Raw genomic sequence first — 26,604 nt, 5'->3', positions numbered from 1 at the left:
ATAGAAGTTAGATATATGTCAACTCGAAAACTCCTTCCTTCTCTTCCATCTCGAACAGATTCATATCTGTTATTTCTCTCATTTTTCTCATTTCTTTCACTTCGGAGATGAAATTTAATCCATTTACTGAGTCTTCAAATTTTAATCCATTTACTGAGTCTTCAAATTTTGTTGAAATGCTTAACAGTCAACCGAATCTTGTCTTTGGTAATGTATCAGATAGTGAAACACTATCTGAATCGCAAGTTCCCTTTCTTGGTAGTCAAGGCACCCATGATTCGAACTTTGGTGAAGACAGTCAAGCGAGTCGTAAAGAGAGGAGGACGTGGTCGCCAACAGACGATGTTGTGCTCATCAGCTAGTGGTTAAACACGAGCAAATATGCAATAGTAGGGAATGAGCAAAGGTCTCTTGCATTCTGGAAAAGAATCGATGCGTCACAGGTGGCAGCATCCGATTGGAGAAGGTATCCGTGTAGGGCAAAGACCTCTTCTCCTCTCTCACAACTATCTCTTGTCTCTCCTGTGTCTCTCTCGACGGCGATAGAGAACGACATCCAAATTCAAGCGTCTCTGGTTTCGATCGGTGGGGAGCGATCTTTTCTCGTCTCTCACGACTCTCTCCTGTTCTCTCCCGAGCCTCTGTCGAAGGCGATAAGTAACCGACATCCCCTTTCATGTTTGTATTTTTTTTTCCAACTTTGTAATGTTTTCATGTTTTCAATTTTAATGTTATATGTTTTTTTTAATAATTTTCCTTTTATATGTTGTTAATTATTTAAATTAATAATAAATTTACTAAGAACCATCAAATTAATCCTACCAATAATCTTAATATTTGGGATTGTCCTTAACCTGGTCGTTAACATAAAAAAAACACTAAATTAATCTAAGGACTTATGCTTAAGTCCTACCAATAATCATGCCATTAATACCTTAGTAATTAATATACAGTCTGCATGTGTTGTACGTCGTAATAATTTAGATAAAGTTGTGTTAATAAAAGTAAGGGAAAAACGCCAGATAAATCCTCAACTTTCAAAATTAGGCCAATAAAAGCCTCAACTAATTAGTAAGCCTTTTAAATCCCATACTTTTGAAATTTTCCCATTTAAATCCCGAATTTACTTTGACCATGCCATTTAACGCATCTTAAAAGTCAACTGTTAAAAATATATTAACATCGTTAAACATTGATTACATCGTTTTAGCCTAATGAAACTCTCCTTAAATCCCCAATTCTCAAGCCCTAATTCCCAAAATTAAAAATTCTCTTTTTTTTTCCCAAATCATAATTCTTCTCATCAGTGCCAAACTTATGTTTTGATAAGAGAACGAAAGTGTTTTTGATTACTTGTGTGTTCGTGAGGTTCTGAAACAGAAGCCTTTTTGGCTATTGTTTTGAATATGGGTTCGTGGTCTTTTATTGTTTGCGTTTCTGGTCATTTTTCTCTTCGTGTTGAAATATGTTAAACTGTAGTTAAACATTGCGTAAGTGTTGCTAAAACAAAACATTACAGTTTACACTCTTTTAACTCACATTCAAATTCAAAGACAATGTAGCTACATTAACTTCAGTTGTGTTGTGTTAGATCACTAGAACATAGCCGTGAGGTCCCACCTGATTGTGATGATGCTATATATGTTCTTCTTTTGCCTTGGCTTGAAAGCTGGTTGTGTTCTCGTTCATAATATCCAACTAAGTAAGGTTATTTGCAATTATTTTTTTAAAGAAATTTATGTTTAGGTCAACGTAGTTATAATATCTAACGGTGTTAATATGTTTTTAACAGTTGACTTTTAAGGTATGTTAAATGGCTTGGTCAACAGAAACTTGGAATTTAAATGGGAAAGTTTTTAAAATATGAGATTTAAAAGGCTTGCTAATTAGTTGAGGCTTTTATTGGCCTAATTTTAAAAGTTGGAGATTTATTTGGCGGTTTTCCATAAAAGTAATACAATACCCATAACCGTTGGTCCATTGTCTGGGTCTTTGTACTACACATGAGCATACAGTGAATCAGTGATAGAGAAACATAGGGGTAAGAGTGCCATTACAATCTTCCCGCCAGTGGGCGCTACTTCCAATTAATAGAAAAATCGAAAAATGTGACAGTGCGTCTTTTCACTTAATACCCTCGTTTTGAATTTGCTCTCGGAAAGCGTCTGAGAGAGTGTTCGGTGATTTCTCCCGCCGCTTGGGGTTTTTTCCGTTACCGGAATATCCTTCTCCTCCGATGGTTAGTCTGCGCTCCACAGAAAACACTCCGTAAGTCTCTCACAAACCTCTCCTATTGTTTTCCCGGCGATGTTCTGATCCCTAACGCCTCTCGCTGTTTTTGTTTTTGGGGATTTTTTTTTCCCAATCTGTGTATGATTGCTTGTTGTGGTATAGCATTGTTTATCTCTGTTGATTTTTAGATTCGTCATTTTACTTTCGGAACTTTAGGGCTTCGGAAATGGCCAGCGACGGCAAAACGGAGAAAGATGGCTCCGGCGACTCACCCACTTCTGTTCTCAGCGATGAGGTTTGTTCTGTGTTCTTTGGGCTTCGAGATTTTTTTATATTCTTTAAAGAGTGTGAAGCTTTTTTGTTTTACCTTTTCCACTTTGTGTATCGATTTGGGCCTTGTTTTGTTTACTTTTGAAGGAAAACTGTGAAGAGAAAACTGCTACTGTTGCTGTAGAGGAAGAGATACTTCTAGCCAAGAATGGAGATTCGTCTCTTATCTCTGAGGCCATGGCTCAGGAAGAAGAGCAGCTTCTCAAAATCCGGGAAGATGAAGAGATTGCTAAACGTGCTGCTGGCTCTGGTGAAGCTCCTGATCTGAATGATACTCAGTTTACTAAACTTGATGAGCTCTTGACCCAAACCCAGCTCTACTCTGAGTTTCTCCTTGAGAAAATGGAGGATATCACCAAAGTAAAATCTTCTTCTTGTTGGTTATTCACATTTGTAATGAGAGTTCTTTTTTTTGCTTAATTGACTTCCTGTGCTTTGCTAGAATGGGATAGAAGGTGAGACCCAAAAGGCCGAGCCTGAGCCTGAGCCTGAGCCCGAGAAGAAAGGCCGTGGACGTAAAAGAAAGGCTGCTCCTCAGGGCGACAGTGTTAGTTCCTTTTTTATAAACTCCATCCACTCTCGTATTGGGTATTTTTTGTGTTGTTCAGAAAATCAACTTACTTTGAATGTTGGACGTTTTATTCTTCATTCAGATGAAGGCTAAGAAAGCTGTTGCTGCTATGATTTCAAGATCCAAAGAAGGCCGTGAATCTGCCGACTCAGATCTGACAGAGGAAGAAAGAGTCATGAAAGAGCAGGGTGAACTTGTTCCTCTTCTGACTGGCGGAAAGTTAAAGTCTTATCAGCTCAAAGGTGTCAAATGGCTGATATCATTGTGGCAAAATGGTTTGAATGGAATTTTAGCTGATCAAATGGGTCTTGGAAAGACAATTCAAACCATTGGTTTCCTATCACACCTCAAAGGAAATGGGTTGGATGGTCCATATCTAGTCATTGCCCCACTCTCTACTCTTTCAAACTGGATGAATGAGATCGCTAGGTACTCTCTCTTGACCATTCGTGTTTATATATATGTCAAGGTTTCGTGTTGATTTCATTTTTTCTCTGTTGAATAGGTTCACGCCTTCCATTAATGCAATCATTTACCATGGAGATAAGAAAGAAAGGGATGAGCTCAGGAAGAGGCACATGCCCAGAACTGTTGGTCCGAAGTTCCCTATAGTCATAACTTCTTATGAGGTTGCTATGAATGATGCTAAAAAGAATCTGCGGCACTATCCATGGAAATATGTTGTGATTGATGAGGTAATTTTTCAGATCGACTAGTGTCCTAGGCACATGAGTTTGTATCATCTTGTAACTTATTTTATTATGTTTAATCTTATAGGGTCACAGGTTGAAAAACCACAAGTGTAAACTGCTGAGGGAGCTAAGATACTTGAATATGGAGAACAAACTTCTGCTGACAGGAACACCTCTGCAAAATAATTTGTCTGAGCTTTGGTCACTGTTGAATTTTATTCTGCCTGACATCTTTGCATCACATGACGAATTTGAATCATGGTACTTTTCTACTGTTATCCGTAGCTTCGTCTTTTAAACATTTATTCCTCTTCAAGTATCCAGCTGATAAATTGAGTACTTTATAGGTTTGATTTTTCTGGAAAGAATAATAATGAAGCAACTAAGGAAGAAGGAGAAGAGAAAAGAAGAGCTCAAGTATGAACATTTATAGTTTATTTCAGTAGATTTCTTTGATTGTATATATATATCTCATGAGAAGAGTAACTTTTTGGCTAGGTGGTTGCGAAACTTCATAATATACTACGACCTTTCATCCTCCGGAGAATGAAATGTGATGTTGAGCTCTCACTTCCCCGGAAAAAAGAGATTATCATCTATGCTACAATGACGGACCATCAGAAGAAGTTCCAGGAACATCTTGTGAACCACACCTTGGAAGCACACATTAGAGATGATACTGTCCGAGGTACTTGACCTTCTGTGTGTTTTATGCTTTTACAATTAGTTATGTCTCTTCTGGATTGCTTTGTTCATCCGTTATATTATCAGGTCATGGCTTGAAGGGAAAGCTTAACAATCTTGCTATTCAACTTCGAAAGAACTGCAACCATCCTGACCTTCTTGTGGGGCAACTAGATGGCTCATGTATGTGTCAGTGTGCCTTTCCACAAATGTGTTCAAAATTTTATATGGTACCATTCTGTTTAATTGTTCCTTTTCTTAATAGATCTCTACCCACCTTTGGAAGACATTGTGGGACAGTGCGGTAAATTCCACTTATTGGAGAGATTGCTTGTTCGGTTATTTGCCAAAAATCACAGAGTATGTTTTTTCAACTCACAAGCCCCCTGGTGCGTAGCACATTTTCCATGTGATCGGCTCTGATTTTGTTTTTTTTTCTGGTGAACAGGTCCTTATCTTCTCCCAGTGGACAAAAATACTGGACATTATGGATTACTACTTCAGTGAGAAGGGGTTTGAGGTTTGCCGAATCGACGGTAGTGTGAAACTAGAAGAAAGGAGAAGACAGGTTTGTCATGTGCTTATGCTGCTTTTGCATCATAACAATATTCGGACCATATAATAACCACAAGGTGTCTCTCTGTCATGAAATAGATCCAAGAATTCAATGATGAGAAGAGCAACTGCAGGATATTTCTTCTCAGTACCAGAGCCGGAGGACTCGGAATTAATCTTACTGCTGCAGATACATGCATCCTCTACGATAGCGATTGGGTAAAATCAAATTAGTCCATTTTCTAAGGAATATTTTTTTTCTGGTTTTATCTCTTTCGGTTGGTCCCTAACTCTGTGTGGTTACCTGATCTCCAGAACCCTCAAATGGACTTGCAAGCCATGGACAGATGCCACAGAATTGGTCAGACAAAACCTGTTCATGTTTACAGGCTTGCGACGGCTCAGTCAATAGAGGTAAAACTATTAATCAGGTTTATACTCTCAGGTCAGTGAGATTGTTGTCTATTGAGACTAGTTTATGACGTTTGTGCAGGGCCGAGTTCTGAAACGAGCATACAGTAAGCTTAAGCTGGAACATGTGGTTATTGGCAAGGGGCAGTTTCATCAAGAACGTGCCAAGTCTTCAACACCGTTAGAGGTTTAATTTCTCTCAAAAAACAAATCCTTTTTTTACTATACCCTTTATCTGTTAGTAAAAGCTTGAACCAAACAAATACGCAGGAAGATGACATACTGGCGTTGCTTAAGGACGACGAAAATGCTGAAGATAAACTGATACAAACCGACATAAGCGAGGAGGATCTTGACAGGGTGCTTGACCGTAGTGATCTGATGATTACCTTACCGGGCGAGACTCAAGCACATGAAGCTTTTCCAGTGAAGGGTCCGGGTTGGGAAGTGGTCTCGTCTAGCTCAGCTGGAGGGATGCTGTCTTCCCTCAACAGTTAGAACCACTCTTTGCAAAACCACTTCGGTGTGTTTTTTTTTCCGGAACATAACCGGTTACTTTTGCCTGCTACTCGGAAGTTTTAACTTGAAACCTTGGAAACATCTGATGAAAACAATTGCGGATATTATGTTATTAGACTATTTATTTATGCCTTTTGAAATTTGGCAGTAATTTTTTAGTTAAGTTGAAGTTTGAAACTTGGAATTTTTATGATATGTTTATGCCGGTTGAGTAACTAAAACTCAAAAATGTAAAAAAAGCTCCGTTGCCGGGAATCGAACCCGGGTCTCCTGGGTGAAAGCCAGATATCCTAACCGCTGGACGACAACGGAATTGGTATTTAAACTAATCATTATTTTTATTCTAACGTAATCGTTTCCTCACAAAAGGTTTCCAACTTCTGGATTAGAACCGTCCACGAGTGACTAGTATCCTTCTCTACGTTTTCGAATACTATGAAGCTAAATCTAATATAAAAATAGAAAAAAAAAGTACTTATGGAAGCATGGAATAAAATGATAAGTATGTTACTGGTAGATAATAAAAACATGGGCCATTATTATTTCAAAATTATTTGATAATTTTGAATATTCTATCATTTTGATCGAGTTACCCCCTTCATCGTTGGATCTAAAAAATGAGACGGCGAGAAAGAAAAAATTGGCACCAAACATGTTATCAATTGACCAATAGGAGGGAGAGGGCCTAACCTTGGGGGTTGGTTTAGTTCCCAAAGCAAACCGGTTTAGGCGTAGTTATCGTGAGAGAGTAAGGGTATAAACGGAATTTAAAGAAGTCATCGTTTTCCATTTTTTCTTTAAAAAGCAGCACCTCACCTCGGTGGCTCTCTCTCACTCCGCTCGCGAGTTCTCAGGTAAACAAAAAAAGAAACGATTTCGTCTACCATCTTCATTTTGCATAGAATCTGATCGGCTTGTGGATTCAAAAAGAAGAAGATGTGGCGCTGCGTCTCTCGTAGCCTTCGTGCTCCTTCCTCAAGGACCTCACTCTCTGGATCTCGCTTTTCTAGATTCCTCTCCACCGGTTCCGTAAGATCTCTCCTCCGATTCTTAGTTTTATCGTTTCGATCCTATGTAAATACGCGTGGAATCTCGAGTAACAGAAGCTTATGATAGGGAACACGGAGTCCGTTGAGTTTTAGTATTGAATTTGATCGGGATTGCGTATTGTTAGAATTGCTTTTTTTGCTTATTCTTCGTATCCATGTTGTTGATCATGCAGCAGACAGGTGATTACACGATAGTGGATCACACCTATGACGCGGTGGTTGTGGGAGCTGGTGGTGCTGGGCTAAGGGCGGCCATTGGATTATCTGAGCATGGATTTAACACGGCTTGCATCACCAAGCTCTTCCCCACACGCTCACACACCGTCGCTGCTCAGGTTAATTTCGTTTTACCCTTCTGATTAGTAATGGAGTTTTGGTTTCTTTGAGATTTGATGAGCTTTAATGTGATGTGGGGAAACTGTGAAGGGTGGTATTAATGCTGCACTGGGAAACATGTCTGAAGATGACTGGAGATGGCACATGTATGATACTGTCAAAGGAAGTGACTGGCTTGGTAATCTTGCAACTCTTCTTTTTCTTTTGTATTAGCTTATTGCTCTTGCTAGTATGTGGTTCAGTTGCTGTGCCTGCATTTAACAGTTTTTTGATTTTCTTTGTGTAGGTGATCAAGATGCCATTCAGTATATGTGTAGAGAGGCACCAAAAGCAGTGATTGAACTTGAGAATTACGGCCTGCCCTTTTCTCGTACTGAAGAGGGTAAAATTTACCAGCGTGCATTTGGTGGTCAGAGTCTTGACTTTGGCAAAGGTGACTTTGTCTAACGTCTTGCTACCTTTTTGATCATTTCATTTGATTTTTTCATATGTGCTCTTGCTGGCTTTGTTTTGGGAACTTTGATTGTTTTAGTAGATTTTCTCATGTTGGCTTTCTTTTTATTCTACCGTCAGGTGGTCAGGCCTATCGTTGTGCTTGTGCTGCGGATCGGACTGGGCATGCTCTCTTGCATACCTTATATGGACAAGCTATGAAGCATAACACACAGTTCTTTGTTGAATACTTCGCTCTGGATCTGCTCATGGCGAGTGATGGTAAGTGTTTGGGAGTTATTTTCCTTTTTCTCTTGCTTCCGTTAGTATTGATGCAACATTGTTATCCGATCTGCAGGCACTTGCCAGGGTGTAATTGCACTAAACATGGAAGATGGAACATTGCACCGTTTCCGCTCTGCACAAACAATCTTGGCCACTGGGGTGAGCTAGTTTTGAGTAGTTTTCATGTTACGAATTTTTCCAATTGTGCAAGTTTACTCACATGATGCCTCTTTTTTTTTCCAGGGTTACGGCAGAGCATACTTCTCTGCAACCTCAGCACATACATGCACAGGAGATGGCAATGCCATGGTTGCACGTGCTGGTCTTCCACTCCAGGTATGCTACCTATTTAGTTTTGAGATAAATGGTGCAAAACGTATCTGTATGCTAATAATATTATTGTCTGATTACGTCATATGCAGGACTTGGAGTTTGTTCAGTTCCATCCAACTGGTATTTACGGAGCCGGATGTCTCATCACTGAAGGTTAGCATCTTGTCCTCACATAGTCCATTTACTTACACGATAGAGATATAATGTGGTTGACATGGTTATTTTTGGTGTTTCTCTACTAAACAATTGCAGGATCCCGAGGTGAAGGTGGTATCCTTAGAAACAGTGAAGGAGAACGTTTTATGGAACGATATGCTCCTACAGCCAAGGATCTTGCATCAAGAGATGTTGTCTCTAGATCTATGACTATGGAAATCAGGGAAGGTCGTGGTGTAGGTATGCTAGATTCAACTTTCTCAGCTAACTCTCATTATGAGTCTTTGAGGACCATAATTGATTTCGTGATACTCTGTAGTCTTAATACTCGTTTTGGATTAACCGTTGCTAAAATGGCCAGGACCGCATAAGGATCATATCTATCTCCATTTGAACCATCTCCCACCAGAAGTTCTAAAAGAAAGGCTTCCTGGAATATCTGAGACGGCTGCAATCTTCGCTGGTGTTGATGTTACCAAAGAGCCAATTCCAGTCTTGCCTACTGTGCACTATAACATGGGTGGTATCCCAACAAATTACCACGGCGAGGTAAGAATAGCAGAAGTCGTTGAACTTTTGAAGCAATTTTACTGAAATTTGTGTAGAGTGAAATATGAGATGCAGTAGAGATCAGGAGTAATTTTTATTTTTTTTGTCGTGCAGGTAGTGACCATCAAAGGAGATGATCCAGATGCAGTGGTTCCAGGGCTTATGGCTGCTGGGGAGGCAGCTTGTGCATCTGTTCACGGTGCCAACAGGCTTGGTGCAAATTCTCTCCTCGACATTGTTGTGTTTGGCCGTGCTTGTGCGAATAGGGTAGCAGAGATAAGCAAACCAGGTTAGTCAATTTTTCTAGAATCTCTCGAGACTGTATTATAAGTACATAAAGAAGAGCCTAATCTGATGTTTTTTTATTTGCCTTATTCCTCGATGGGTGCAGGGGAGAAACAGAGGCCTCTGGAGGAAAATGCAGGCAAGAAGACGATAGAATGGCTGAACAAGTTGAGACACTCAAGCGGGTCGCTTCCTACATCAAGTATCAGATTGAACATGCAGAGGATTATGCAGAACAACGCAGCTGTCTTCCGCACGCAAGAAACATTGGAAGAAGGTAACAAACATTAATCTTATTAGTTAGTCCTGGATTAAAGAGCTCTCTCCCATCTGCAAAAGCCGCCAGTTTTATCTTAACCTGGAATAATTTATTGCAGGTTGTCAGTTGATCGACAAGGCATGGGAAAGTTTCGAGGATGTCCAGGTTAAAGATCGGAGTTTGATATGGTAAAACGATACTTTACACATGGGGTCGAGATTATTAAATTATCAATGTTACAAAAAGCTCCTTGTTAGTTGTGACTAACTTATCTGATGAATGCAGGAACTCTGATCTGATAGAGACAATAGAACTGGAGAACCTATTGATAAACGCTTCAATAACAATGCATTCAGCGGAAGCACGAAAGGAAAGCAGAGGAGCACATGCTCGGGAAGATTTCACGGTTTGATTCCCCTTCTTTTCCTCATACATTAGTATATACTGTAAAGAAGATGATGATGATATAATAATGAATGTGGGTGCAGAAAAGAGAGGATGGAGAATGGATGAAGCATACATTGGGGTATTGGGAAGACGAGAAAGTGAGGTTGGAGTATAGGCCTGTTCACATGGACACTCTCGACGATGAGATTGACACTTTCCCTCCCAAAGCTCGCGTCTACTGATTCCCTTCCCCCACAAACAAGCAAGCAGCAGCAGCGATATGCTTTGTTATTTTTATTGTGTCAACTGAATAATAATAATACCAGGAGGATAAGAGAAAAGGGGATTAGGAGAATAGACACAAAAAAATGAGTTTTTGCTATTTATTTTTGTGATGAGAGAAAGCTCATGTTTTGGAGGACAAAAACAGCTTTCGTCGTCTTCATCTTGTTTTTTACATTTGACACCAGAAAGTGTGTGTAATAAAATGGTAAAAGACCGTTAAAATGTGTTCTGTATTCCCTTTTAACCAGTTCCTGAAACGTTGTCAAAAAAAAAAAGTTCCTGAAACACTATTTACTTCTATCTTATTAAAAGAAAATTCTGTCTTATTAAAAGAGAAAGAACAAATATGAAATACTATTAAGATTTATCACTTATTTACAAAAAATGTCAATGAGGTAATTAATAAACCTACATTTTAGTATTCATTGTCTTTTTTGTGATATGAATACATTTCTTAAATTGATTATTAGCATTAAAGAAAATCGGCAACAATAACATAGACAACATTAATATTGCTCCCATTATACAACATGGAAATTACATAATCTTCACTTTGTAAACGATTCTGTACAGAACTGGGTAGAACCATGTATAATTGATCAATACTCACGTGAACGTTCCGTGTAGTCAGATACAAAGTTACAAACCCGGTTTTTATTAATGAAGTCAGATATATAAACTTGATGTATGTCTAACAAAGCCAAATTACATTTATGTTAACTTATTAGTCTTACTAGATCTTTTCTCCGCGCTACGCGCGGATTATGTCATTATTTTTTATATTTAAAAATAGTTTAGATTACTTTACACTAAAAATTTCATTAAAAAAAATTGACAATACTTAAATATTTTTCATTTTGATTCTCTAAATCGATGAATTTTACTATATTTTGTATTTTGATGCATTTATTATTTATATACATATGATTTTAGCTTTTAAATTATTCATTTTTAAAGTAGTTAAATAAACTTCATTTCAGATAAATATATTAATATTTGTTATAAATGTATTGTGTTTCAGAAATATTTAACTATATTTTTGATAAATATTTGGATGATAATAGTTTTTATAATTAATCAAATTCACTCAATTAAATCTTTAAATCTTGAATCAGTATTTTGTTTTAACTTTTTTGAGAAAATTAATTTTTATATTTGTGTTGTTTTGTAATCATATTATGTTGGAAAATACCCTAGGATAGCAATAAAAAAGTTTATGTCACAAATATAAATTCTAAGGATCAAAATGACCAAAATGTTTCATAAAAGAGGTAAATATACACTTATACCCCTAAGGTTCACTAATCAAAATCTTAGGGTTTAGATTTAAGGGGTGGAGATTGAGATTGAAATTTAAAATTTTATAAAATAAAAAATAAATATTAAAAATTAAAAATTTGAAAAAATTATAAAACAAAATTATAAAAAAGTTTGAATTTGAACACATATAATCTAAAAGCCATTGTATGATCTGTTTGTGTTGAAAAGCGGAGAAATGTGGCTTGAATGGATAATGGATTCATAAGGTTATATAGAAGAGGGAGGGGAAGAAGAACATCGATGGGATTATGTTGAGGATTCAATGCTTTGGGGAAGTAATTGATTGTAGCAGTAAGTAAGATGTGTTTAACAACTGTGGACGGTAGAAGCGAGGCTTCAAGAATGTGATCATGTGATCCTCAAAGAGAAATGTTCTTATTAATTACCTTGTTAACTCCGAGTTTCAAGAAGCTGTGGTAGCAGCCATTGTCGTTGCTTCAGGTTTTGTCACGGAGCTTTAAACATTACTTGAATATATTTAAAAATCTCCTAGTTGATCAAATTTTGGTATTTTTGTCTTTGTAATTAAATGTAAGTAAGATGTATTGATGGTGATCTAAATATATCAACCAAGCTTGGATTATTTTTATTTTTTGTTCAAGCTTTGGATTAATTAATTAAAGATTTTTTAGTGTGGGAGTTGAATCCAATGGCTAAGATTCTTTAGCTTGATTGTTTTATATCCCTTCGTAATTTAATACGTCCACCTATCGTCAACATCGTGTAAGAACCACCGCTGGATCAAAACCAAAGAAATACAAACGGATGAAAGAACCGTCGTTGTATGTTTTGGCATAATTGTAGTTATTAACTTTGGTTAGTTATGCTTCACATGAAAATGTAGTAATCTTTTGAAAACCATTTTTCTACCTCGCAATTAGTCATACTATAATGGCTGATTTATCGTCATAATTTTCCTTCAAAAGAATGTGAGCATAAGTGTACAAAGAATTCGTATAATACCAATAAGTAATGAGACAATTAGCTTAATATTAATTCAGGTCACTACTGATAAGTAACTCAGGCTGATTGATGAGCTGGAAGTGAAGCTGACATGGCACTGTGTGAAGGTGACTCAGTTGATTAAACGTTAGAATCAGTTAGCCAACAACTGAATCTTATGTAACGTACTCATCTTCTTCATCTAGGGTTGGCCATTTTCTAGGATTGTATGAAACACTGAGAGAAATCTCTTGTAAATGGGCTCAAGGTCATTAGAAATACTGAGATTGTAATTCCTTCAAAAACAATAATAATACACTACTTGTGCTCTATCATCTACATATCATTTCTTGAGCCTACCTTTACACTCTTTGTATTTCCAAAGCTGTCCTCTTGCTTTCTTCACTCGACACTTTCAGCTGGAACCCTACGGTCTGCATAGAGAAGAAGTGTTTTGAGTGTTTTAGGTGTCACTTATCAGTTCTAACACTGGTGCGACATTTTCGAGGAGGCATAGATGCAACTTCGCAAGCCAGTCCAAAGTCAGCAATCTTGAGGATATTGCTGGTCACCAGCAAATTCTCTTCAGAACAAAAATAAACTAAAACAATTGTTTAAGTAAAAGAGAGGCCATTGAGAATCAGCATGACAAAATATACATACTTGGTTTCAGTTGCCGGTGGAAATAACTATTTTTATGCATGTGTGCGAGGACTTGAAGCATCTGAGACATAAAAGTACTTATTTCTCCCTCAGAGAAAGGTCGTTGTTCCTTTTCTTGCGTTATCTGGTACAGATTGTGGTCCTGATCAAGGTGAACACACCAGTAGGTAAGTAAAACATGTTATAAAGGGAAAAGAAAAGCAAATATCATCTCTACTACCATGCACTCAAAGATGGAAAGGTGGATTTGGGAATTCGCCATGAGTTGATGCTTCACTTCAGAAAGATTTCGTTAGATAAGGAGATGCAGAAACGGGCCATTTCCTCTGGAGCACAGTGACCATATATATACACCAGAGTCTACATATATAGAAGGTATAGGCTGAATTAAATAGCACATAATGGGGGAACTTGATTGCAAACAATTATTAAGATGATTAACTCAGTTGACTGAATGGAGAGGAAACAGAGCCAACGGCAGTTACGCAAGTCTGTTCATACTCGAAACTTGTATTGTTGCTTAGAGCTTCTTGTCTGGACCTGCAACCAAATTACATAATGGGTCATTAGTTCACTGGAAACAAACAGACGTGGCTGGATTGATAATTATTGGACTGATAATTATTTGTAAGCCGAAAACAACCGTGTCTGACGTGTCAATTGAAGAACTTTTGATGAAGTTGAGTTATCTAAAGCTTAGACTGTACTCAAGAACCCATGTGCTATGATCTAGTTGCAGAACCGATGTGCTCCATTTAGTTTTCCCCCACGAAATGTTGGCCTCACGTACCGAGTAACCAAATCTCCCCTCTGACCACTTCAAGAAGATCATCAAAAACAGATATACTAAACAAACAAAGCATAGATATTTTGAATGTGATAGTCAAATGAATTAGCTTTAGTAACATTAGTAACTCGGCCTGATAACACGGTGAAAGAACTTGAGGAGAAACCAGTACCAAACAATCCACCTGTCTGCAAAGGCCATCCCCATACATTCACCTCTTCAGTTACAGATTTATAGACACTTCTAGACTTCAACATCAGACCATCCTACAAAGAAAAAAGCAGAAACTTTCAATCAAACAAATAAAACTGAAATATAAAAGGCTAAGCTAAGCTTTTAAAATTTAAACTTACCTGATTGATTCTCCAATTGGAATTGGAACCTCTGCATCTCAAAAAGTTTATACTTTTAGCAAAACCCATTAACTCATCTTCCAAGATCGTCACTTTCTCGCCAACATCACGACCAGAATGAGATCTGTCATCAGAGATCCTCACTATCTCCTCTGTAAACTCAGATTCTAAAACCCCTTTTCGCATCAAACTAAACCCTAACTCCAAATACAGAGCCAACACAACCACTTTCAGAACAGAGAAAATCAGTGATCTTCTTATCTCGTTCTTCTTTGTCTTCCTCCTCCTCTGTTCTTTCGGTTTCTTCACCAATTTCTTTTCTCTCAGGGGATAAATAGAAGCGTCAAACGACGTCGTCGGAGTGAACGATGTGAATTCCAACGGATTATCAGTATTGACTAAAGGTTCTTTAGTCGACATAAGAAGTGCTCACGTGGCAGAATAAAATGTTCTGATTGGTCTAATATATTATCCTACGTGGACAGGCTAGAAACACTCCATATTCACCTTTTAGTATAGGATAGATTGTTTTACTCGACCAAGTAGTCCTTATCATTTATTTAGTATAGAAAGATCTTATCAATATATAAATCTACTAATAGAACTGGAACCGGTATACTTTTATACATAAATTCCTAAGTATCTCCTAATGTAATAAATTAGATTACAATATCAATATTAATAAATACTTATCCTAAAATCTTACCTAGCTATAGTTAAGACTTAAACTAACAAATATCCTCCTTTACATATATTACTTCACTCGCTTTTAAATTAGAAGACAAAAAAATGATCCACCTATAATACTAATCCTAATCACAGTATATTATTTAGCCTCTTATCCTCCTTTACATATATTATTAACTTTCCTAATCCTAAGTACAGAACAATATTTGCCTATTTTAAAGTAACTTTTCAGATTTTCATTCCATTTTTAATTAATTTTAATCGCTTCATTTATTATCTTTTCTAATAATTTGATATCTTTTGTTACAGAAGGACAAAACATAACTTAATTATTTTGAAATGTTTTATTATATCTTTTACATTCATTTTCACACTTTTTTAGCTAATTCATTAATTATCTTTACTACAATATTTCGACAACATTTATTTATATTTTAATCATAATAATTCGACATGTTTAAATGAAATAGCTCTATTTGTGACAAGAATTCAAAATGGTTAACGAAAAGTTTTTTTATATACTTTTTATATAACTAGTTAGACATAGACATTCATATATCTATTAAGGTACGAGTTATTTTTTCGGGTATCGTTTTTTTTGTTTTTAAATTAGGCTCCATTCGGGTATTAAAAAACTTCGGATGAGTTTCGAGTCGGGTCCTCCCAAATCCGGATGTATTCGGTTTTGATATATAGAAAGCTAAAAATATCCAAAAACTATTGTATCTGAAACATGTTCAGATATTTGTCGGTTTGGGTATTTTGAATTTAAACTAAAAATAACCATATAACCAAAAATATTATTTGATTTGATTTGGATTCGATTCTGATATATATGAACATAAAAATATTTAAATACTTATACAATTAATTATATAATGAGACATATAAAATATATACTACTAATTATGAAAAATAAAATATTAATTTATAAGAAAGTAAAAATTAACATATGCGCGAACGTGTGGGTCAAACTCTAGTTGTTGTTTTAAATCACATGGCAGCTCGAAATACATTTAGTTGATTGGTAATTAAAATTTTACATTAGAACATTCATAGTGTAAATTTTCATTTTCTTGTGTTATACTCAATTCGTTCCAAAATATAAGATGTGTAGAATATTTTTTATGTTCCAATATATAAGATGTTTTCATATTTATAGGTAACTTTAAGTTTATCAAAAACTGTGTAGCCAACCAAATTTAATAGTTCTATTTTATAAGACCATAATTATCGCGGTTTCTAAAACCCGATTCTGTGTGATTTTAACGTGTGGGCCCACGTGTTTTTTAAAAAACGGTCACGAAAGTCGCGAGTGAAGGATCGGTCTTGGGCTTTTTTTTTACTGTTTGCGGGCCCCACCGACACGTGGCGGCCCGCGATTGGTTCATTTTTTTTTAAGGACAAAAAAAATAAAATAAAATAAAATTAAGGACCCCATATCGGGTATCAAGCGATAATAATGCTCTAATTGGTTGGGTAATTTTTAGTTTATAATTTTAATGATACTTTTTAGGTAAAAAGTAACTTTTTTAACAAGTGTGTACTACCTAAAACATCTTATATTTAGGAACAGAAGGAGTATGCGGTAATACTTCTAATATTCTGAAATAGAGTAACTCCCTATTTGGAACTGAATTTGCCTTAACATTGCTTTGTTTTAAAGTAAAATCATAATAATATTTAAAAAAAAATCATTATTTTATTTAAGGAATAAACCTTTTTTATTTCATTATAAAGTGAAAAATGGAGTAGAGCTAAAATATGTGTAACTCCAAACTTTATTTTGAAGTGGATTACTAAGTGGAGTTGAAAATGTTATTAGTTCCATCATCATGGCAATGGTCTTGTTATAATGCTTCTTTCTCCACTTGTGGCAAATGCTAAAGAGGTGCTCTTCCACATATACAATTTGCAAATACGGTGGGTGAATAATGAATTATCATATATATGATGTATGGTTACGATTTTGACACTAAAAACGTGACCCAATCTCTATGGGTTTTTTAAAATATTGGATAAATCACCAATTACATCTTCATATTCTACAGATTATGTAAATTATATACTCTAATCAACCATAACTAAATCACTATATGTATTTTATACACTTGCTTATATGATAACAAAGTATTATATGTAGCCGTATATGTGTTTGTTTGTTTGCATTTGCAGTCAGAATTCCTAAATTAGATGTTAGAACTAACCAATGATGTGACAAAAATCAGTAAGCTTCGCACATATTAAATCAACCAGTCCACTTCACCAACCACCTTTATCTATTAACCTATTCATTTCACATATACACATCAATTAATTACTCAATAACAGACTTTGCATTGCCTAGAACGCAACGTATGACAGAGAAATTCCAGTGATTAAACCGCCTAATCCTCTCATCTATAACTATAACCTTTCCAATAAAGTAGTGTTGAAATTTTTTCACTCATACACACCCCTTTCTTTTTCTTATCCTTATCTTCAAGTTAGCAAAAAAAAAAAAACTGAAATTTGTTTTGACGGCGTAAGTTGGCAACGGAAAAATGTACATGAGTAATTAATCCCAGATTAATTAAAAAGCTTATATGAGTTGGCAACTTTTATTTATTTATTTTGTCTAAAAGTACGACAACCACAACAGTCTTAAATTAAGCATCTAGGAACTAGACCTGGAAATTTTAATCATCGCCGGCGGGCCCCGTTCCGTTTGACCCGCCGCGGAGCGGGTGCGGGTCGAACCATTTGAAATTTTTAAATCACGGATGCGGGTCGAGATTATTTTGAGCGGGGCGGGTGCGGGTCAGCCGAATTTGAATCGCGGGTACCCGCCAACCCGCAAATTAAAAAAAAAAAAATATTTTTGAAAAAAAAAACATTTTTTCGTAAAATATATAAAAAACAATAAATATTTGTATAATTTTAATTATAAATATTTTTTTTAATAGTATTTTTTAAAAATAACTATTATATAAATAAAAAATAATTATTTTTAATTAAAATAATTATTATATAATTAGAAAATAATCATTTTTAATTAAAATAACTATTTTAATATAATTAATATTACCCGCGGGTTTGGCGGGTTACCCGCGGGTTTTGGCGGGGCGGGTGCGGATATAAAAGTTTTTGTTTGCGGGTTATGCGAGTCGAGTTTTTGAAACGAAAAAATGATTCGACCCGCGGTGGGGCGGGACGGGTCGGGGCGGGTTGACCCGCGAACCCAGCACTACTAGGAACCGATAAAATTTTACGATTTGTAGATACAGTTATTAAGAAACATAAAACCCTTTGAGTCAGAACAAGATACTCTGGTTATTTTAGGTAAAAAACTGAAAGAGACGTGTATTTGAAAAGATATCAAATTACAAAACATTAGCGAGTGAGTGGTAAGAAGTGGGGTCACCAAAGTGAGTGGTCTTTAATTTTGACGTGGAGACAACGGTGCAGCCCAAAAGAGCTGAGAGGCTAACTTGCTTTCTCCACTTACTTCCTTCCAATAACTTTTTCCCTTCTTCTTTTTCCTGTATTATAGCACTTTTCCCAACAAAAATATCACATTCAGAATACAAGAACTCAGTTTAAATCTACATATCTTAAAAACAAACAAATAAAAAAAGGTATCAATCAACACAAACTCAAATAACTTGCAAGTAAGAAACTCAAATAAGTTTTTATTCAAAAAAAAATCAAATAAGTTAACAATGAATTAAAGTATACGGTTGCAAACTATTTAATTCCCTTAACATATGAAATTAAAACCATAAATCTGGAACATCGTAGTTTAATGGTAAATAGATGCTCTTTCTTTCGTCCAAGTTGCGAGTTTGAACCCTATTGAAAATAACTACTGTACGATCTTTGCTTTTGGTTAATTTGTAAGCGCAGTGCACGAGCCTATCCATGAGATACTCTCCCCATAAAATTAATTTGGGTCTGTTTGTACCTAAGATCTACTCCTAAGTTATCAAAAAAAAAATGAAAACCATAAGTTTTACTATAATTTTAATTTTTAACCAATAAAAATTACAGAGAACTTGATATTGTATGGGTTTATACCTTCTATTTATCTTTACTTGAAAAGCAGTCTGATGATATTTTTCTTACATCTTTTTACTGTTAAAAGAGTACATATATCTTTCTGACAAAAAAAAAAAACAAAAAGAGTACAAATATTTAAGCACTTGTGCTTTCCTAATTTTATTGTAATCTTTGTTTGGTCTTTCTAGCTTATTTTGGGTAATTTCAAAAGCTTCCTCGAGTGTTTCCCCTCCTCTCTGGTCCAACAACAGTTAACAGGCCCCACTACCGATCCCTTTCCGTGTCATATTTTAGAACTACCTGGGCTGCTGATGATCCATGGGCCCATCAGTCACCCTCAAAGCTTGTATATATTGACCATTTATACTCGCACTCCTTTCTGGCGCGGAACGATGTACACGATTTTAAATGAACAATGGACAGTACAATAACGAGAGCATGAACCATCTAATTCAATTAGCTTTCTTTAAAAGAAATAAATACCTTTGATTTATTTTTTCGTTGGGTCTCGTTTAATGTTATTAAATCTCTATTTATTTATTACTTGCAGACATATAAGTACATAACTACTCAGATAGTAATTTTATTGAACTCTTTTTATGAAGCCATGAAACAAACAAGGCGGTCTATATATATATATATATATATGTATGCGTTTTTATACCTTCTATTTTCATGGTTGATAAAAAAAGACACCTTTTATTTTCATTTTTTTTGGTTACCGATGACATCAACATGCAGATAGGGGTGATTCACAGACAGTCACCAGCAGTTCTGATCAGATACGCCTACTACATTGAAAAATCAACGGCCGAGATCTAAAACAGTCAAAGATCTACAGTATGATGACGTCACTGTAGACAGTGGTGGACCATGCGTCTTGGGTCCCCCGTAAAGAGCGGGATGAGACGGGTTCACACACACATAAAAACAGAACCCCATGGTCTCTTTTTTACTTCCTATCTTTTGAACTTTTTAATCCCAGTGAAGACATTAATATGAACATGTTATATCATTTGTTGTTCAAATATTTAGTTGTTTCAACTTTCTTGTATTATATGTTGTGTTTAAAACATAAAAAAATTACTATAATCGCTGTCTTATATGTTTGTGTATCTCTTAACTACAAAACTGATGTGGAAATAATCTTACAGTGACAGACAGAAGAAGGAAAGATGTACAGATGTATGCATGAGTCGTCTGTGTGTTTGTTTGTTTATTACCGTTACAAATATCGTGTATCTATATAGTAAAGGAAAATAAATGAAATAATATATAGTTCAAAATCAATAGAAAATGGGTCCCATAATTAAATCGGACGGTCAGATTTTAATCAACGTAGATCCACTTTCTAGGGCTGACCTTTCTTACCCCTCTCTAATGCTACTAAAATCCAAAACTCTATTCAGCTTAAAATCTCGCCGTTTCACTTTCTCCCTCTCTCTCTCCGTCATCGTCTTGTTCCTCTTTCACAGTGTGACACGAATCTGCAGGTGGTAGTCTTATTAGACAGCCTTTAAAACTCCGGTTAGATCTGGCCGTAGAATGGCTTACATGTGCACCGACAGTGGCAATCTAATGGCGATAGCTCAACAAGTCATCAAACAGAAGCAGCAACAAGAGCAGCAGCCTCAAGATCATCAGATCTTTGGTATTAACCCTTTGTCCCTCAATCCCTGGCCCACTGCGAACACCCAGTCACTCGGGTTTGGGCTCTCCGGTTCGGGCTTTCCTGACCCGTTTCAAGTTAACGGCGGCGGAGATCCCGGGGATTCAGGGTTTCCGTTTCACAGCTTAGAGCATCACCATCCCACCGCCGGCGGTGGTGGTGGTGGTGGTGGGTTTCGGCTTTCTGATTTCGACGGTGGAACTGGCGGCGAGTTTGAGTCCGACGAGTGGATGGAGACTCTGATTACCGGTGGAGACTCGGTGGCGGCGGCGGAAGGTCCTGATTGTGACACCTGGCAAAATAACAACGATTTCGTAATCTACGGTCGAGATCCCTTCGCGGCTTACCCGAGTTCTCAACCGTCGGATCTCAACCAAGTCGTAGCTACTTCGACTTCACTTCCGTCCGCCTTGTGGGCTCCGTCTTCACCATTATCGGCTCCTCCGCTTCCATCTTTATCTCCGCCTCGTCAGAAAATCAAAGATCCAGAGACAAACGACTCAGAAGACGGCGGCTCTGGCCCGCATGACTTTGACCTAGAACCGCCTTTACTGAGAGCTATCTACGACTGTTCACTGATCCTAGACTCTTCCGAGTCTGAAGACGCTGCCAAGGCGCTTGTTCGGATCAAAAAATCAGTATCGGAGCATGGTGATCCGACGGAGCGAGTGGGGTATCACTTCACCGAAGCTCTCTGCAACAGATTATCTCCCGATTCCGTTTCAAATGATTCGTCCCAGTCGCAGGCGGCGGCGATTGTGGAGAATCTAATCCTTTCCTACAAAACCCTTAACGACGCGTGCCCCTATTTCAAATTCGCGCATTTGACGGCGAATCAAGCGATCCTAGAAGCGACGGAGCATTCCAGCAAGATCCACATCGTCGATTTCGGAATCGTTCAAGGCATCCAATGGCCCGCTCTTCTCCAAGCACTCGCAACGCGTTCTTCTGGTAAACCCGCCCAAGTCCGGATCTCGGGTATACCAGCTCCGTCCTCTCTAGGTCAATCTCCGGAACCGTCGCTGATCGCCACCGGGAACCGCCTCCGTGATTTCGCGAAGGTTTTGGATCTGAATTTCGATTTCATCCCGGTTCTCACTCCGATCCACTTACTAAACGGGTCGAGCTTCCGGGTCGATCCGGATGAGGCGCTGGCCGTTAATTTCATGCTTCAGCTCTACAAATTACTCGACGAGACTCCGGCTGTCTTCGACACGGCGCTGCGGCTCGCGAGATCGTTGAACCCGATGGTCGTGACTCTGGGTGAGTACGATGTGAGCCTTAACCGGGTCGGTTTCGCTAACCGGGTGAAAAACGCGCTTCATTTCTACTCCGCGGTTTTCGAATCCCTCGAGCCGAGTTTGGGGCGAGATTCGGAGGAGAGACTGAGGGTGGAACGAGTGATGTTCGGTCGGACGATCTCGGGTTTGATCGGACCGGAGATAACCGGAAATCAGAGGTTACGGATGGAAGGGAAAGAGCAGTGGCGGGTATTAATGGAGAATGCCGGTTTTGAATCTGTTAAACTGAGCAATTACGCAGTGAGCCAAGCGGAGATTTTGTTGTGGAACTACAATTACAGCAGTTTGTATTCGATTGTTGAATCCAAGCCAGGGTTCGTCTCCTTGGCCTGGAATGATTTGCCTCTCCTCACTGTTTCTTCGTGGCGATGATGAACCGAACCAACCCGGTATTTGTAGTGTTGTTTTTTTGGTCAAGACTGAAACAAGTATTCAAATGTTAATATACGCCTTCGTTTGATGATAGTGTTTTGGTTTAGTTTCAGTTGTTGAATTATTTCGGGGTAGGTTTTGAATTTTCCCTTAATGTGTTTTTATTTGTTTTTCTTTTAACATTGTTGGTTATATAAAGTAGGTTAAAAGCTGTTCTTAGTATTGTTGTGTACTCAACTACTTGTTTCCTCGTTAGATATTGTAAAATTTGTTTGCTTTTTCTGCTCGTTTGTTTGTGATGTAATTAGATTTTTCCTAAGGTAGAAAAGGGATAGTAAGTATTTATCTATGTCTTGTTATTTTGCTTAAAAGTGATGGAACAAAGATTGTTTTTCAGTTTTGAGATCCTAATATCAATAGTCAGAAGTCTATGAATGTGTCGAAACTTGTTAAGCTTTTTTTTTGGTCAACGAACTTTTTCTTGGTCTAAACGGTCAAAGAATTTATTAAGCTAAATGTGAACACCTGCAAAGATATACAGTTAAAGTTAATTTTTTGCCGGCTCTAAATCAAACTCAACTTCACCTATCTGTTTCTGTGATGATTTAACATGTATATTTTTTCTATTTTCTTTTTATGATTGTTAAAGATAAATAGATAATGTCGAAGTTTTCCATCCACTGCTCTCATTCTTGAGTCAATTCAGTGTCAGTCTCACTCACTGTACTGATTTTTTCTTTTTCTTTTTCTTTTTCTTTTTCTTGAGTGCGCAATTGATGACATCATATCCACGTCCTCCACTCCGTCTTCTTTAACGGTCAAGTGCCCCCACATGTATGTCTTTGCGGACGTGTCACGGCCCAATTTACTTGCTGGCCCAAATAAGTAGAGAGGATTTGTTATAGAAACTTTTGTTGCTAGCCCAAATTGGTAAAAGAGGATTTGTCATAGAAATCTGGACCGTTTAATACGTGTCGTCTCTCTGAGATGCACACAGGGAAGCCCTTTCTTTGTCCACCACCTGCCATCGAATCTCCACGTGGTTGAACTCAAGCCAAGACACCGTCGTAGGAGAGAGAGATGCTTAATTAAAGCATAATCCTGATAGAGATTAAGTTCAACTACACTTTTACTAACCATTTTATTTATTTGAAATCCACCACTTCATACGTACATTTGTCATCGTCATAGGAATCACCTTATATTAAATCGTTTTATAACTTTATCGTCTCCTCGTAAGGATAAAAACTACTTCCCCTATAAATTCAAAGCTTCGAGAAACCTTACAAAGCTGAGAAATGATCAACGCGTTTAAGACGATACGACCACTGCCTTCCGGCACCGTCTCTTTCTTTTCACCACCGTCTAGAGTTAGCCGTAAAGTTACGGTATTTGGTTTTACGACCACTTCTGACCAACGAAAGATGGATAAAAACCCTGAAAATCCAAAGGAGAAAACCGGGTTCGTCTCGTCCACTACATATACATTTTTAATAGTGTCTAGTCCGTTTGAAATATATTTTAATGTTTTTTTTTTTCGTTTTCCTTGTTTGACGATTAATTGGAGCAGTGACGTGATGTCGCATTCGTTTGGAGAAGGATACGCTACAAGGTCTGATGAAGAAGGTTTTGGAGGTACCTATGGAGGTAATCAATCTTTCCAAAAGCACAACGATGAGGTTCATGAGAATCACCCTGGTAATCTAGCAACTTTATGATGATATATAGTACACCTCTAAATCGACTGTGAGTGTTTACGAATAAGTGTGTGTTTTCCTTGTTTTTGAAGATTACGACAAAACTCAGGGTAGCGAAGCAAAGGAGAAAGAGAGAGGTAGAAATCAGACATAATCACACCGGAAGGACGAATGAATTTTGTTTTGTTTAATATTAAGAATAAAAACAGAGACTTATGCTCTGTAGACTGAATTTTCTATTGTGTTAGTGGACACGTTACCCTTTTCACTAATGTAATACTCGTTGAATGAAATCTTAATAGTCTTTGTTGGTTTATTGAAATTTCCCCTTGAGTGTGTTTTGTTTATTGTCCTCCATTTTTTGTGTTAATGTGGACCGTCAAATGTCTACCAAACGTCAGCGACGAATTTTAGCACCGTTTCAGACTTTTTGGATCTGAGGTTACATTACGGACACTAATTCCAATGGAACTTCGTTGTTGGATCCATGTTAGCGTCCGCACGATTTGATGTAACAAAATATGATACCACGGGTTCTCCAGATAAATATCATGCTCCTCTTATCGTGCGGTTCAAGTTTTTTTTTTTTTTTTTTTTTTTCTAAACTCTAAATATGAAGAAAAGATTTTACGAAAGTATCATCTTTGGTCTGAACCATCTTTGGCAAAAAGAAATAAAAATAAGATGGTTCAACATTTTTAACTAGAGACTAGGGACTCATCTTAGCCATATAACCATAACTCTAAATATCTTGTTCTTCCTCCTTAAGGAGATAACATTTCTCAATTTCTCGTCAATACTCCTGAAGACCGCTGCTGTCGGGAAAGAAGTTTGATTATGGATCAAGTTATTCCGCTCTTTCTAGAGATGAAAGACTACTGTTATTCGTGCGGTTCAAGTTAGAGTCGTAGGATGAAACTCATGCTATTTGGTATTCTTCTTCAATTTTTTGGCTTAATTATCTGATGGATTTTGTTCAGATAGTCGTATTGCATGTTAGTCTCGCATGCACGTATGTGCTTATCAAACAACAACAACAACAACAAAAAGTTGGATTCAAATTGGTCTTGGTAATATATGTATGATCTATAATGTCAAATGCTCTGTGTTTCTGAATAATACGGTAGCTTTTCATTGAATAAGGAAATGGCTATGTATAGCCTTACAGGAAACAAATGCGATCCTAGAAAGTAGCAACTAAACCAACTAACACACTTGGTGTTAAATACTCGGACAACACTAACACATGAAGCAACCAACTAAAACAAACTGCAATGACTAATTCAAACTTACTAACTTAAACTTCAAACACCAACGGCTCCTTTATGTCTTGAATTTGCTCCAACAAACCATCTCTAATCTAAGCTTGGTAACCAAAGCTTAGCTTATCAGTAGCTGAGCAAATTCCAAGTCGACTCCTCATCCTCTCAAAGGTTTCACGGTTCAGTGGCTTCGTGAAGATGTCTGCAACCTGCTCGTGAGTACCACAATGCTCCAAACTGATTTCTCCATTGTTAACCAAATCTCTCAAAAAATGAAAACGAACTCCAATGTGCTTGCACCTTCCATTGAACACAAGATTCTTTGACAACTTGATGGTTGAGGTGTTGTCACAAAGAATAACTGTGCTCCCCTCTAGCTCGTGTCCTAGCTCTTCCAAAATCCTCTTGAACCAAATGGCTTGACAAGCACATGCTGAGGCAGCCACATACTCTGATTCCGTGGAGGACAAGGTAACTATATGCTGCTTTTTTGATGACCAGGCTACTGCAGCTCCATCCATTACAAACACATACCCTGATGTGCTCTTTCTGATGTCTAAAATCACTGTCTGTGTAGACCAGCAGCTCTCCACTTCCTCCCTTCTTGTACCAGATTCCGAGATCCATTGTCCCTTTCAAGTATCTCAGGACCCTCTTTGCTACCTGTAGGTGAAGCTTCGTTGGTTTGGACATGAAGCGGCTAAGAAGACTTACATAGAATTGTAGGTTCGGCCTTGTTGTTGTGATGTACATGAGACTGCCTATGATCTTCTTGTAGTGAGTCTCATCCACGCGATCCCCTCCCTCATCCATATCAAGTTTGTTTCCAGACACCATTGGATTCCAAACAGAGTTACAGTTCTCCAAGTCAAAACGTTTAAGAACTTCTAGAGCATACTTCGCTTGAGAGATGTGAATTCCATGTGCTGTCTGTGACATTTCAAGTCCTAGGAAGTATCTCATCTTCCCAAGATCAGTCATAACGAACTTCTTTTTCATAGACGTCTTGAACTCCTTCATCATAGCAACATCATCTCCTGTGTATATCAGATCATCCACATACACGCTAACGATTAGGATATTACCTTGATCGTTTGTCTTGATGAAGAGAGTCTCTTCATTCTGTGACTTGGTGAAATCTTCCTTTGCAAAGTAGTCTTCAA

The 26,604-nt window shown here is 37.3% G+C and overlaps 5 protein-coding genes and 1 non-coding gene across 13 annotated transcripts; 4 read left to right on the top strand and 2 right to left on the bottom strand.

The window, feature by feature from the left end:
* Positions 1-2,056: 2,056 nt before the first annotated feature.
* On the top strand, positions 2,057-6,145 carry LOC106391353 (ATP-dependent DNA helicase DDM1-like). The gene is made up of 16 exons (XM_048762503.1): positions 2,057-2,268; positions 2,449-2,527; positions 2,650-2,922; positions 3,005-3,109; positions 3,216-3,562; positions 3,639-3,828; positions 3,911-4,086; positions 4,173-4,242; positions 4,324-4,513; positions 4,597-4,692; positions 4,775-4,869; positions 4,958-5,077; positions 5,164-5,283; positions 5,380-5,478; positions 5,558-5,662; positions 5,746-6,145. The coding sequence occupies exons 1-16, from the start codon at positions 2,237-2,239 to the stop codon at positions 5,971-5,973; spliced, it is 2,325 nt and encodes a 774-aa protein (XP_048618460.1). The 5' UTR covers positions 2,057-2,236; the 3' UTR covers positions 5,974-6,145.
* An 89-nt stretch (positions 6,146-6,234) lies between these two features.
* Positions 6,235-6,306, bottom strand: TRNAE-UUC. The gene has a single exon. It is a non-coding gene; the product is annotated as a tRNA-Glu (tRNA).
* A 475-nt stretch (positions 6,307-6,781) lies between these two features.
* Positions 6,782-10,576, top strand: LOC106358341 (succinate dehydrogenase [ubiquinone] flavoprotein subunit 1, mitochondrial). Of its 2 annotated transcripts, none has more exons than XM_013798099.3 (15): positions 6,782-7,023; positions 7,217-7,378; positions 7,470-7,557; positions 7,666-7,812; positions 7,953-8,093; positions 8,170-8,255; positions 8,340-8,432; positions 8,519-8,582; positions 8,682-8,825; positions 8,947-9,134; positions 9,249-9,423; positions 9,526-9,696; positions 9,797-9,866; positions 9,964-10,084; positions 10,167-10,576. In XM_013798099.3, the coding sequence occupies exons 1-15, from the start codon at positions 6,931-6,933 to the stop codon at positions 10,305-10,307; spliced, it is 1,884 nt and encodes a 627-aa protein (XP_013653553.2). In that variant the 5' UTR covers positions 6,782-6,930; the 3' UTR covers positions 10,308-10,576. The 2 variants fall into 2 exon arrangements, with proteins under 2 accessions (XP_013653553.2, XP_013653554.2); XM_013798100.3 differs by having other exon boundaries at positions 6,791-7,023; positions 7,220-7,378.
* A 2,274-nt stretch (positions 10,577-12,850) lies between these two features.
* Positions 12,851-14,911, bottom strand: LOC125589875. Of its 7 annotated transcripts, none has more exons than XR_007326067.1 (4): positions 14,416-14,910; positions 13,919-14,328; positions 13,718-13,815; positions 12,851-13,635 (listed from the first exon to the last, which is right to left on the bottom strand). XR_007326067.1 is itself a non-coding variant. In XM_048762506.1 (4 exons), the coding sequence occupies exons 1-3, from the start codon at positions 14,833-14,835 to the stop codon at positions 13,961-13,963; spliced, it is 603 nt and encodes a 200-aa protein (XP_048618463.1). In that variant the 5' UTR covers positions 14,836-14,896; the 3' UTR covers positions 12,851-13,815; positions 13,919-13,960. The 7 variants fall into 7 exon arrangements, 4 of the variants coding, with proteins under 4 accessions (XP_048618463.1, XP_048618462.1, XP_048618464.1 ...); XR_007326065.1 differs by having other exon boundaries at positions 12,851-13,815; positions 13,919-14,092; positions 14,247-14,328; positions 14,416-14,889; XM_048762506.1 differs by having other exon boundaries at positions 12,851-13,815; positions 13,919-14,092; positions 14,278-14,328; positions 14,416-14,896.
* A 5,423-nt stretch (positions 14,912-20,334) lies between these two features.
* LOC106390362 (scarecrow-like protein 4) lies at positions 20,335-22,760 on the top strand. The gene has a single exon (XM_013830807.3). The coding sequence runs from the start codon at positions 20,686-20,688 to the stop codon at positions 22,480-22,482; it is 1,797 nt and encodes a 598-aa protein (XP_013686261.2). The 5' UTR covers positions 20,335-20,685; the 3' UTR covers positions 22,483-22,760.
* Positions 22,761-23,648: 888 nt separating this feature from the next.
* Positions 23,649-24,496, top strand: BNACNNG75970D. The gene is made up of 3 exons (XM_013835392.2): positions 23,649-23,944; positions 24,053-24,180; positions 24,272-24,496. The coding sequence occupies exons 1-3, from the start codon at positions 23,781-23,783 to the stop codon at positions 24,331-24,333; spliced, it is 354 nt and encodes a 117-aa protein (XP_013690846.1). The 5' UTR covers positions 23,649-23,780; the 3' UTR covers positions 24,334-24,496.
* The last annotated feature ends 2,108 nt before the right edge of the window (positions 24,497-26,604 follow it).

This window comes from Brassica napus, chromosome C7 (assembly GCF_020379485.1).
Source record: "Brassica napus cultivar Da-Ae chromosome C7, Da-Ae, whole genome shotgun sequence".
In the NCBI taxonomy this organism is placed as follows: Eukaryota; Viridiplantae; Streptophyta; class Magnoliopsida; order Brassicales; family Brassicaceae; genus Brassica; species Brassica napus.
Note: the sequence above shows the minus strand (reverse complement) of the source record. Positions and strands in the feature narration are given on the sequence as shown.